This window comes from Plectropomus leopardus, chromosome 1 (assembly GCF_026936395.1).
Source record: "Plectropomus leopardus strain MGB_pleo_1.0 chromosome 1, ASM2693639v1, whole genome shotgun sequence".
NCBI lineage: Eukaryota > Metazoa > Chordata > Actinopteri > Perciformes > Serranidae > Plectropomus > Plectropomus leopardus.
The window spans coordinates 30,198,765-30,212,377 of NC_142176.1; the positions used below are offsets into that span (position 1 = coordinate 30,198,765).

The 13,613-nt window shown below is 38.7% G+C and overlaps 1 protein-coding gene across 3 annotated transcripts in view; it reads left to right on the forward strand.

Moving 5' to 3' along the window:
• Window positions 1-13,613, forward strand: part of trpm7 (transient receptor potential cation channel, subfamily M, member 7) — a 67,782-nt gene that overhangs the window by 38,771 nt on the left and 15,398 nt on the right. For all 3 annotated transcript variants that reach the window (XM_088079804.1, XM_088079789.1, XM_088079797.1), the window contains exons 27-40: window positions 394-488; window positions 1,203-1,299; window positions 1,480-1,556; window positions 1,697-1,734; window positions 2,012-2,040; window positions 3,037-3,090; window positions 3,905-3,949; window positions 4,210-4,275; window positions 7,164-7,447; window positions 8,412-8,494; window positions 9,184-9,389; window positions 9,767-9,818; window positions 10,238-10,344; window positions 11,034-13,371. In XM_088079804.1, coding sequence (XP_087935930.1) covers window positions 394-488; window positions 1,203-1,299; window positions 1,480-1,556; window positions 1,697-1,734; window positions 2,012-2,040; window positions 3,037-3,090; window positions 3,905-3,949; window positions 4,210-4,275; window positions 7,164-7,447; window positions 8,412-8,494; window positions 9,184-9,389; window positions 9,767-9,818; window positions 10,238-10,344; window positions 11,034-11,146 — 1,346 coding nt within the window. In that variant the 3' untranslated portion in view covers window positions 11,147-13,371. The remainder of the gene's footprint in view (window positions 1-393; window positions 489-1,202; window positions 1,300-1,479; window positions 1,557-1,696; window positions 1,735-2,011; window positions 2,041-3,036; window positions 3,091-3,904; window positions 3,950-4,209; window positions 4,276-7,163; window positions 7,448-8,411; window positions 8,495-9,183; window positions 9,390-9,766; window positions 9,819-10,237; window positions 10,345-11,033; window positions 13,372-13,613) is intronic.

The following is a 13,613-nucleotide window of genomic DNA, read 5'->3' on the forward strand; positions in this document are numbered from 1 at the left end:
GTCTCGAGCATGAATGTTTTGTTGGCTGGTTTTCAGCACTAACTGTGATTAATCAAGGAAACTTCAGCAGGTGGAGGTGAGGAGTTTCTCATAAGAATCAGATGTTTGAACTGTGATTATTTTACCATTTAGATCATCTCACCAGATTGGGCAGGGTGTCTTGCTCCGAATGCAATTGTCTTAAATTTCATAATCAGACTAGTAAAGAAATCTCTTTCAAATTGTTCTAGCTAATATTGTTCTGATTGTTTTGGTGGGATTTTGTTACATTAGGCAAACATGAAATCAGTAGAAAAAAAGTAAAACATCCTTTTTATTTTGATGATGTGACAGACTGATTAAACAATTGAAATATCCCAAATGTGAAATAACAATGTTTTTTTTTGGTTTCAGGACATAAAGACAGTCTGGACCTCCAGCACTCTACACCCAAAGAAACCTCCACCTCCAGCAGACAGCAAAGCCCGGTCACACAGACCAGATCGCAGGTATGTGTATGTGTGGTTGGATGGACCCTTTTCCTTTAAAATGTTTTGTTATAGGTGTGTTTGTTCAAAGTGTGCTCCTGTCATATTTGCCTTCGTGAGGATATTTTGAAGCTTCTTGATGAGATCAGACAAACACTTGTCCCAAACACTTTTAAGGTCCCACAAGTAAATTTTCTGATGTGGAAGTAAAAACTTGCGCCTCCTTGGTAACATGATGTAACCCACCTTTCAATGTTCACCGTCATTTACCTGTTACAGTCAAATGTGTCGCAACATATTAGAAGAGATGGTAACGCAGATTTTATTAAAACTGCTCGAATTGATTACTGATGTGATCAGTAAATGATGTGATCAGTCCATTACCTGTTGAGCTCAATCACAGAGACCTTGATGCGTCTCATCTTGTTATTAATGTAGTTAGTAGACAGTGGTCTAGCTTGGGTCCTTGTTTACTTCCTGTCAGCTGATGTCACTCACATATGCTGCAAAACATTCTACCAAGAAATGCAAAGGGACCCATTTACAATATTTACGTTGTCACGTTGTAAGTTTGAAATGGTCGATAAAACGCTGCAGGATACCATGAAGTTGTGTATAGTAAGATTTAGCCTGATAAGATTAAACTTTATGAAATTAGGCATTAATCAGCGTTTCAGAATAATGTTTACTTTCTCACACCTTTTTATGTATCTCTGTGTGTTTTTGCGGCCACAGGCTCAGCCTGAAGGTCATGGTCATATCAGAGCAGTCAACTCCTACGCTGGCTTCACAGAGTTTGACAGAAACCCGGCGTTCCTCCATCCTGACTCCAGTAAGATCACAAAAATAATAAAAAGAAAATATCTGCTAAGCAGCGTAGTTTTGAACATATCCAATCATTTTAATTTTCTGCAACCCAAAAAACAGCAGCTTCATCTTTTGACAGTGCTGGTAAATGTTCAGTATCCCTGCTGACACATGATGTTTGTGATTGTTCAATGTGTTCCTGTAGCTCTGACGAAGAAGGACAGGAGTAGAGTGTCAGCTGAAGACATCCTCATTCACGAGGACCCCAGAGCTGCAGTACTGGTAAGACGTGTGTCACTGTGTGTACTTCCATGAATACAAAGTACAAAAAAACAAAACACAATTCTGTAAAGTTTAACTCTTGTTAACTTCATTATTGCTGGATTCTGTCAGTGTTTAATGACTTCTTGTTCCTCCACCAGGAAAGAGTTCAGGTCAAATCAGCCCAAGCCAGCAGCCTGTAAGTGTCCTCCCATTGACACAGACACAGGCCACAAATCCACCTCCTTTTAACATTACCTCTGAAAATCATGTCAGTTTATGTTTGTTTATTTCTGATGCATAATTCTCTTTACCTATTTAAAGCCAGCAGTCACTGATGCACACTTTATTCACACCAGCATGTGTAAATGCGTTTTAATGCAAACCTCCGTGAAGATGTGTGAACTGGATTGATATGCAGATAATCTGTTTTGTTAAGCTAATGTCTTTCTTTTGTCCCTTTTGCTCTCTGTCAGACGAGCCCCTGGTGAAGATGCACCAAATGGTAAGACATGTAGTTTTCACTGTAGTTCCTTCATCTGGCATGGTTTAGTTGCACCAGACTTGTTCTGTCTGGATCAGCTTTGCCTGCAGCATTTGAGCTGCATTCACTCCAAATCAGGGGATGCGCTGAAAATGCCTCCTCACTTTCATTTGAATGTTGTTGGTGCATTAAGGCTGCGACCGTTGGGCCACAGGGGATGCTGGGGGGTAAAAAAAGACAAACAGTGGCCTTCGGCAAAATGTTGAAACAGAATCAACCTCTGGAGAAACCAAACCTGACGTCATTTTTACATCATTATTACAATGAGTAAAAGAAATAAAGCATGTATTAACAGCTTGTGTGTACACATTTGATGTGAACACAGCATTACACGAGCACTGTTATCATTGTGACTTTTGACCTTTTCCCTTTCTTGGCCTCCTGTACATGTTTGTGGGTGGCTGTAATTCATACCGTAACAGGTCAGGGCTGCACTTAATAGAATTAATAGAAATATTATCAAAATCACAATATGGCCAAGTGTCCAAATTGCAAAAGCTTATTTTATTTATTTATTTTGATAGGGTAAAACCATTATAAATTAAGCACTGTGGCGCTAAATATATGCCCTGGCTTGCAAATCGTATTACAGATGTAAGGAAACATGGTTTTAGACCCGAGAAAAATCACTTTTTTGTTTTCTTAGTGAAAGCGAAATGCAAAATTTGGATTGATTGTGATTTGGCTATGGCAAATTTGGCAACAGAAAGGAGAAGGTGTCATATTAAGTCCTCAATATTATATGGTTATTAGAGTTTTATTTTAGACAAGGAGGTGCTGGTAGAAGTGGATCTGGGGTATTCAGGAATTATCAAAATATATTCGAAATACTTGCAGATATCACATTTGATGATCTTTCAATTGACATAGAAGTGAACTCTGCTGTACAATACCTCACTTCTGTTTACTCATGTTTGTGGATGAAAGCTTCACTATGCATTTCTTCTATGGTTACAGCCGCAGTTTCTCTCTACACGCCTCGACACACCCACCTCGGGGCTAGAAAGGACTGTGAGTAACACACACTGACTGACCAACAGCACAGCTGACTCAGAGCAGTGTATCAGGGTTTTTAGAGCTGAAAGTTTGTCCATTAATCCAAAGGCTGATCAGGAGAAAATTAAGCGACACCTATTTTAAAAATTGATGCGTTAAAATGACAAATATTCCCTATTTCGGGCTTCTCTTAGGATTTTCTGCTTTTCTGTCAGCTTTTTTTTCCCTGCTTTTTATCATTGTAAATTGAATATATTGGGCCTTTGCTTTGTTGGTGGGACAAAACAAGACATTTTAAGTCCTCATGCTCACCTCTGGGAAACAGTGAAGGGCAGTTTTTCTGTTTCTTTACATTTAGTGAACTTGGCAATGAAGTAATTAAAGGAAATAACTGGCCAACTAATAAATATAATTGGAATGAAAACTAGTTACAGCCCCACTCCTGATAAGGGGCACCATTTCTTCACACAGACCAGTAATCTGGTGATAATAAGGTTGGCCTGGTTAAATATCTGCAGGGAGAAGCATGGTCTGTTGTACTTGGTGTTTTATTATTGATAAGAAAAAAGGAGGGTTAAAATATATGTAAAAACAAATTAATTTTGTGCCATTTTTATCTAGCAACAGAAATGACTTGCAGAAACTGTTGAGTCAAGGTTGAGGTGTTTTGAAGTCACACAGAGACATCTATTGGTGGATGCTGGAACAGCTCGGAGTGTTTTTGTCAAACTGATGTACCTAAATCATTGTCCAGTGTTTGCCATTGGCATACTCATTCAATGGCTTAATTCAGTAAAAATGTTAACAGTGCTTTTCTGTTTCTTCACAGCTATTGGCTCACCTTTTAAGCCAATGGAAAGCTACCAGTACTCAGGTGAGACATAGACAAGAAGTGGTATCATCAAGCTTTCATACATTGTTTTAGATTCCAAAATTGGTGATTGTAGATTTTTTGGTTATATTGAATTATTGCATTTAAGTTAATGTTTTGTCTGTGGGGGAAAACAGCCATTTCACTGAGTCGAAGAGCAATGCACAGTACTTCAAAGTAGTTTCACCTCAGTTCACTCCTCTCCTGCAGTTGTCTTAACCTGTTTGTGTATTTATGTATGCGCACATACTTTCCTCCTGCAGCTGTGGAGCGCAACAACTTGATGAGGCTGTCCCAGAGTATCCCCTTCACCCCTGTGCCCCCTAGAGGTGAGTCTGGATCACAGTGCTTTCCCAGGCATGCCAGGTCAGGTTAAAACACCACAGACAGTTCTGAGGAGAGACAGCAGGCCGATGGAGAATGAGGAAGTTTGGAGGCAGATTAGAGATGTGTTTTCGACATTGTTTTTGCTCCACCACACCTGCAGCTGTTTGCTCATTAACAGCTTGGGTGTGACTGAAGCAGAGTGTAGGTGCCACCTTTATTTACATGTACTCTTTTTAATGTGATTATTTTGGCGTCACAATTCAGACGCACCTCCCTGCTGAAGAGGAAGTACTGGTTTTAATGAATTGGTTGTCACAGTGTTGTTGCTGTTGTTACTGTGACTGTCTTGAAGTGTAATACTTCTGTTGTTGCAGTCCATGCAGTTTCAAGGCATTTCATCATGGCATTGTATATGTATGTTGCAACAAACACAGTTTATTGTGACACACAGCTTTTTTTGCAGCTTGTTATTTACTTAATCAGCCTTGAACAAAGTTGGAGACCAAAAAAACATGAATCAATAAGGCACCAAGCAGTAATTTCAGGAGCAGTGAAGGGAAGCAGGGAAAATGTTTAAAAGCTCTTAGCCAAACTCTTAAAGTTAGAACTTGTTAAATCTTAATTTTATTCCCCTTTAGGCTGTTTAATCATATTTGTCACCTTTCATTTAAGCAAAAAAAAACATTGGGATACTGCATGTTTGGATGTAATTTGTACAGGAATAATGTGGTATCTAAAAACAATGTTCTGTTCTTCACAGTTCTTGTCCATTTGAACCAATGACAATTAATCTTTAATTGAATACATTTAAGTATTTTATTGGCATGTATCTTAACTTCACCACCAGATTCAGAGATGGCAGTCCCTGTCACTCTGCTAAGCTGGTCTAGTTACCTTGTAAGAAGGACCAACTTATGGGGTTGGGCTTTTTTTTTAATTCATTATGATTAGTTTTAGCTTCTCCCTTGTGGTAAACCAAAGTCAATCACTTAGACTTTGGAATGTCAAATATAGATCTTTCAACTTCAGGAAAAAGAGGGAAATGATAAGTAGAGAGATTCTGAGAGTGTAAGAGAGGAAAAAGGTGTATATATGGTAGATTAAGGTGTGAGGCAAATTTCCTTTTTGACTCACATTATGTGGGTACATTTAAAAGATAATTTGTAAGTCAAGAAAGACACGACAAAACATTATTAGACTACGCTCCCAAAGTGGCTTAAGTGATATCATAGTTCTATCTCTCGCTGAAGGTACAAAGCCTGTGTGTTTGACTCAGTGATATACTCACTTCCCAGATGATAAAAAGACAGAGGGTCGCTGGATAAAACACTTCAGATAACATGATGTTACAGCTGTGCGTTGAGGTTACCCAGCCGTTGGTGTTGGTGACATATATTGTGTGAGCCGAGAGATGTAGCTCACTGAGCATTTTTACACAAAACTAAATGGTACCAGGACAAGCCTACAACAAGCCGTGATTTTCATGACCTGGAAAATAGTCTTTTAAACTGAAGAACATCACATGTATAATTCATGGCACAATTCCATCAGGATAAAACATGATTTGTCCCTTGTCATTGTCCACCATGCATATTTTTTTCAGAAATAAGGTCCCATTGGAGACAGCAAAAGGGGAGAGACTCAACCTGTGTGTTTACTTTGTCTAAATCACTCATCAGCCACAATTAACCAGAGTTCAGTCACTGTAGTGTGGTTTTTACATCTGTATTCTACTTCATTTTTACTGCATACATTTTTTTGCAAAGTAAAACAGATGCAAATAAGTCAGATTTTGGTCTTAGCTAAATTGTAACTAAATATGTAGTTATTGTATTTTGGCTTTTGTAGGTCAGTACAGACAGTAAAAAAAAAACACAAATAAATGACCAAAGTAAATATTAGGACCAGCTACTTCTCCAAGAGGCATTTGTCATCAGCAGATATAAACCTCCTTCAACATAAGTCTTAGGACCTGAAGTTGTTTTGCTCAGCTCAGCTGTCACACCTGGTATTTTATCAGCTGTTGTTTTTTCAGACACCTCTGCAGAGTTACATGACTCTCGCTGACACACCCACAACAAACTGTCTCTGTGCAAGGTTCACACTGTACAGGTAGTAGAAATTGGCACTGACACTGTACTTGAACAAATAGTCTTGCCAGTTTTAGGGTGTATCTCGTAACTGCTTTGTCCTCGTTTCAAAACCAGCCTGGAGACATTTTCAGTATGTCATCTTCTTCTCTGTGTTTGCCCTCACATTACCTGTCTGATTCTCTGCTGTACTCAGATAATGCAACTGCGCACGTGCAGCTCTTAACATTAGATGAGAAGGAAGCGTCTCGTAGCTACTTTCCGCATCAGCTCTGGAAAAAACAAAGTGTTTAAGTCAGAAAATTATTGATTAAGACTTTCACGCTCATGGTTTTGCAAGTTTCATGGTGCCATGGGGGCAACACTCAATGATCCAAGTGGGACCTGACCAGTACAGCAGCAAAAAACATAATAACCAACAATAGCAAAAAGTAAACATAAAAGATATTCATTAATGTGTAGAAACATTCAAATACCTACTGTATCAAGCAATGTTGTGATGACTGAGGGCTTCACAGTTTGTAACAAGATGGGCAACAGAGTGATCATGTTGCTGTTTTTCTGATGGTCGTGCAAGTAGGAAAATGTTAGCCAGTGACACTTGATACACAGATAATATATCAAATGTTTTGTTGCGGTGAGTTTGTCATGAAATCTATGGAGAAGTACAGTTTTAAGCATTTGTGTTTTTTGTTCTGAGACAAAAAAAAGGGGGAGACAGAGGTCTACAAACAGGGATGTCAAGCCAACGCTGTGTTTATCGGTGTGTGCAACTCTCACCTGCTGTTCTCTTCCCTCAGGGGAGCCGGTGACTGTGTACCGTCTGGAGGAGAGCTCCCCCAACACTATCAACAACAGCATGTCTTCCTGGGCCCAGCGGGGCCTCTGTGCCAAAATAGAGTTTCTCAGCAAGGAGGAGATGGGTGGAGGACTCAGACGGGCCCTCAAGGTGCTCTGCACTTGGTCAGAGTATGACATCCTGAAGCCAGGACATCTGTATATAGTTAAATCCTTCCTTCCTGAGGTGGTCCAAACCTGGCAGAGCATCTACAAGGAGGACACTGTGCTGCACCTTTGTCTCAGGGTAGGGAGCACAGACATTGTAAAGCCCACTTTCTTCAAGATTTTACTCATACTCATACCGTTGGCTGATTTATAAATGTATTTGGTTTGAAGTCTTCTCTGCTGCTTTTTGAAAGTGTAACGTTTCCAACAATCAGGATCTGCCTTGTTATAATGCCAAGTTCTCTCTTCAAAAGACATAGCAGTCCTTGCTTTTAGCTATAAAGACATGTTACTGCAGACGAAGCAATTTCCATGAAACGTATTAACCTAAAACACGGTGGCAATTACTATAACATCGGAATCACAAAAATGCTAAATCATCTCTATTTGTATAAACATAATATGATGTAAAATATAATATCTTTAAAAAGGTCTATTTTTAGTAGGGTTGTAGTGAATAGTTCAAAGTTTCATTGATATTCAATTTGATTGCTGTGCAATCGTTTTGTTTTAGTTTCTTTTTTTGCCAATTTTTGTTCATCCAGCAGATAAAAATTAGGCTGCACTAATATAATTAGTATTATAGTATTTGCAAAAATACATTCCAGTGGTGGCTGCGTAGGGTTTTGTCTGACTCCTGTGAGCCAAACATTTCCAAAAACTTGTTGTAAAGCCAAAATTTATATTTAAAAAAGACAGATTTATATTTAAAAAAAGACAGAAAAGACTAATTTTTTCCAATATTTTGATGAAAAACAAGTTGTTTGCTTGCTGCACACAGAGGGGTGTAGGGAGGTACACAGCAGTATTAATGTGATCTAGAACAACACCCCATAAGTTCTTTAAAGAAAGTTGATTTTATAAAAAAAAATACTAACTCTATTAATCATTTCAATAAATTCATGAAAACTGAGGATTTTGTTCAAGGATTTATTGTTGCTTTTTTAGGGTGAAAAGTTCATTAGAAAAACTAAATAGAAGTTTTGAATTCGACATTGGGTTAAAGCCCTGATTTTAAGTGCCGTTTCTCTGTGTCACTCCAGGAAATTCAACAACAACGAGCTGCTCAGAAGCTGACATTTGCCTTCAACCAAATCAGGCCGAAGACTATTCCTTATTCACCGAGGTAAGTGTGCACGAGGAGGGTTGGCAAGAACAGAAATGCCACACACACACACACACACACACACACACACACACACACACACACACACACATTGTGAAACTGCTTTTTTTCATATCTTAATGTTTTTTGTCTTTAACTATCGATGCTGTGTGCATGTCACAGAATTTGCTTAGCTCACTGTGGTTTGGCAAAGCCACATCCGCATTTGCTTAGATATGTCAAGTCATTTACATGTCAGCACAAACCTTTCCTACACCTGACAAGGTGAACTTGCTTCTCACTGTGTTGCCTTTGTTTTTAAGTTTCCCCCTTTTCCAGTCTTTGTGCTAAGCTGTCTGAGAGCTGGCTTTAGCCTTACAGTATATTGACAGACAGACATGAAAGAAAACATATATCCCACATTTTCAAACTACTCATTTAAATCATCAAGACATGTACACCCATGACATTATCTGATCAATGTTTCTTTTCAAATTCATAATATCCATTTCCTAATTAACAGTTCCAAATCTGTAGTGAGTAGTCTTTTGGATGCAATGCAGTTCTTCTAAAACAGAATTCTTTCTTCGCTATTAAGGCATCAAATTAAATTAACAAGACTTGTGCAAGAACATTACGATGGATTTTAATTTTTCAAAGCATCCTTTCTTGTGGGCCATTACCCTGACACCTGAGTCCTCTGTGTTCAGGTTTCTGGAGGTGTTTCTGCTGTACTGTCACTCTGCTGGACAGTGGTTTGCTATTGAAGAGTGCATTACTGGGGAGTTCAGGAAGTTCAACAACAACAACGGAGATGAGATCGTCCCCACCAACCTCCTGGAGGAAACCATGCTGGCCTTCAGCCACTGGACCTACGAGTACACCCGCGGAGAGCTGCTGGTGCTCGACCTGCAGGGTAACGCCCGTCCACACACATTTCACCACAGCAAATTACTTTCAAGTTTTGTGTTTTAAATGGCACTTTGTTACATAGATGACACATTAATGAAGATGGGAAATGTAGTCCTCTGTTTCCTGCATGTAACAATGTGTTTAAATGAATGTTCATTCTGCGCTGACTGCCTGTGTGTGCTCTTAGTAGAATTAATATCCTGATAATTGTGTGTGTGTGTGTGTGTGTGTGTGTGTGTGTGTGTGTGTGTGTGTGTGTGTGTGCGTGCGTGCGTGCGTGCGTGCGTGCGTGTGCGTGTGCGTGTGCGCGCGCGCGCGCGCGTGTGCATGTGTGTGCGTGCATGTGTGTGCGTGCATGCGCCTCTGTGTGTGTGTGTGTAGGGGTTGGGGAGATTCTGACAGATCCATCAGTCATTAAGAGTGGTGAGAAGGGGTAAGTGAGCTCTCAATTACTCACAAGTCATTCATTTATATCTTTAGCTTCTTGAGGCTCAATTTGTACAGCTGAGCCATTTAATTAGTTAGCTGATAATTAAAAAATTAATCAGACATTCCCTCGTTCCAGCTTCTTACTTGTGACAATTTGCTTCCCTTTTTTTGTCTTATATGATCTGTGATCATAAAGTGATTTTAATCAAATTTGTGACAGGCATTTCCAGTATTTTATGACATTTTATTTTGTAGTCTAAACCTTAAATTGAGGAAATAATTGCCAGATTATTAAAAAAAAAATAGAAATTGGATTAGTAAAAAAGATCATCAATCATTAGTAGCAGCCTTACAATATTGATTAAAAGTCTCTTTGCCAGCTGCTGTTTGTTGTAACTGTGCACCACGGTGTGACTCTTGCAGATCCTATGATATGATATTTGGACCTGCCAACTTGGGGGACGATGCTATCAGGAACTTCCGAGCAAAACACCACTGCAACTCCTGCTGTCGGAAACTAAAACTTCCAGGTGAGGGGCATTGACCAGCTGCTGTTCAGGTACCTTATTCTCAAACTAAATTACATCACTAATGTGCTCAACATTGTCAAGCTTCAAAGCAGCATTTGGATAATTTAACTGTGCCCAAACAGCTCTCTCTTTCTCTCTCTCTCTTTCGTTGATGCTTTTGTTAATGTGTGGGGTCTAGGAAACGCAGAGGGGGTGTGACTATATGTATATGACTGTTAACTGTGTTGCACGTTGCTGATGTGTTGTTTTTAGGGATTAGTGTGTGTGCTTGCGTGTGTGAGTGTGCATGTGTGCTTGTGTGCGTGTTGATTGGTTTTTGTGAAGTTGATTGGAGAGGTACTTTTTCTGTTGATGTTGTTTTGTGAAAGAGCATCAAAGTCTGTCTGTCTCTTTCCAAAACACATGCGTGCTGCGGTGCTCAGCCTCTGTCCGTCCTCAGTCCTTACAAATGTGCTATCAAAATTTGTGAGCTGCAGGTCGGGTTTTTGTGGTTGATTACTGCATATTTTTGCCATTTTGCTCTCATAACAGCTTTGGTGGGTGCAGGTATCAATACTAGCTGATAGCTAGCTAGCAAACTGAGAAGAGGAGAAAAAACTATGTAACATACACAAATCTATAATAATATGCTAACTAACTCTTATTTGTTGCAACTTGCTCTTTTCTGACTTCTGTCCTTCTTCTTCCAGATCTAAAGCGGAATGATTACACACCAGATAAGGTAACGTTCCCACAAGAAGACCCTCCCAACCCAGGGGGCGGCGTCAAAGAGTCCCGCCAGTCAATGAGGCTGATGCTGTGATCGTTTTAATGAGAGAGACAGTGAGTGAATGATCATGCAGCAACACTCTTCTGATTGATTTCAGTCATAGCCAAGGAGCAGAAAGGCACACCCAATCAACTGGAAGAATTACACCTGTGTTTCCATGGAAACCAGTGCATGCAGACTGTCATGTTTTTTTTTTTTAATCCCACTAAAATGCTGTGTCGAAGACTATTCAACCATCTTTACCTTTTTGTTTTTAGTACATCAATGAGGAAAATACATTTTAAACATATTTTGTACAAGTTTATGAAAATATATATAAATATATGAACTGGATATATATGGACAGGTACAGTATCATTGCGGAGGGCTTATTATTTATTATGAAGTTTGAGAAGTTGCCTTGTTTTAACAAAAAGAAAAAAAGAACAAATCTAAGTGCATTGTACATCTGTTACAGCAGCTTTGGAGAGGACAGCCTGCTGAGATTCAGTCACTGCTACACTGCAGTTTGCCACCAGATCCTTTTTTATAAGTGTACAAGGACTCGTATCACAACCTTTTGTCTCTTAGTTAATGAACAGATAAACATGAATTTGAAAATCTTGTAAAATATGGGCAGATTGCAATGCAACTTTTACATAAAAATGTATGTAATTTTATTGTATTGAAAGTGTGTCCACCAAAATATTGCTGATAGTTTTTATTGTTACAAAGGTACTATTGCTATAACTTTGTCATCAACTATTGTATGAGCAAATTACAATCTAGTGTATCTTATAGATACTGTTATCTGGCATGAGCTGAACAGATTAAAATATTTTATTCAGGGGAACTGACAGACTTAAGGGTATTACTGTATACATTTTGTACTGGACATCATTTTAAACAAATAAAACGTTAAAAAGCTTTAGCAACATCGCTCATGTCTTAAAAGAATTACTGTGTTCCGATGTATTGCCAATGTTCAGATAAAAATCGAATGGATATTAATCCCCTGCAGCTTTCAAGTAGTCAACAACAGATTTTAAAGTCCTGATATCCAATTTAAATCAGAAATGAATTGATCTGGGACATAACATTACATCAACCTTGACCAATGATTCAATACGCAAAGTAAAAACATCAGTATGTATTGTCATCTTTAAGAGACACCTTTATTTTGAAATTGCCATGGGATTTCTGTATCCCCACTCCCCTCACTCAAACAGTGCTAGCCGCGTAGCACCAGGCCGCTAACTGTGAGGACGTAATGTTTTTCTTTGTCATTAATGATTGTAAAAATAGACATTTTTTGGATTTAGACTGTTGGTTGCATTCAACAATCGATTTGAATATGTCACTGAGATTTTAAAAACAAAATAATTATTCTATTGATCAAGAAAATAGTTACTTTTAAAACTATTTCTAAGTTTAAAAAAAGTGTCTACACTGCAGTATGTGTACACCAAACTATGTTTTCATGCATGCAAACTTTTTTTTACAAGCGGTGACAATTTTAATTCAAACGTTAACATTGCACTGAGCCCATCATCATTGGAGCAGTGAAGTCCTGCACATAGAGGGGGCTGGTAGATTCTTGAGTGTGTGCCTGCAGAAAGAGACAATGAGTCTGGTGTTTGAACAGAGGCCATAGTTGGAGAACCGCTGCTAGTATTTGAATCCACACACTACGACCTCTGTTCAGCAGCCTCGGTCCAAACTGCTCACCTGTGAGAGAGTGATGGTGGAGCTTAAGACATTACACTAATTGGTCCATATTTACATAGCAAGAGTTCTTAGATGTTGTAACAACTCCTCACTTACTAAAACAATCTTAATGTAGGTGTTTGGGGGACAAGATGCACTGTCTTTGTCCTGTGTAACAAATATGTACAATGAAATTAATACGACGCTTCAAAAACCAGAGTTGGTAAATTCAGTTTATTTTAGTGCAGAAGACAGAAGAACAATCATCTTCATTGGAGCAGCATTATTGGTATGCAGTCTCTTCAAGGCCAGTATGAACAGGAGGAAACAGTGACTCTTGTAACACACTGCATGAACTGTAAGTATGAATAACTGGTTGCCAGGTATGATGCTTAAACTGGAAAGACTGGTTTACCCTCCCACTGGGTGTGCATTACATTATAAAAGTAAAACAATCGTGACTGCATTATCTTCAGCTCATTTTCAGACTGACAGTTTTCAGCTTTGCATCAACTACAGCCTCATACAAACATGAGTGGCAGGAGTAAGCCTACGGTTTTCATTGAATACTGGTAAGCTTATAATTTGATGTTGTGTTACTAAATCTTGTAGTTAAGACTGATTGTAATATACTCATTAACTTTGGGAGGTAGATTCATTTTGTTCACTTACATGTTAGTACTTAATATGATAATACAGCTTGTATTTTTGATTTTAACCTAATGCTAATTTTCCAAAGAAGCTTAAGAACAAAGTGTATATTTGGGTGAACTTAACGTTACATAGACACGCTACATATTTTTATTCACGTTGG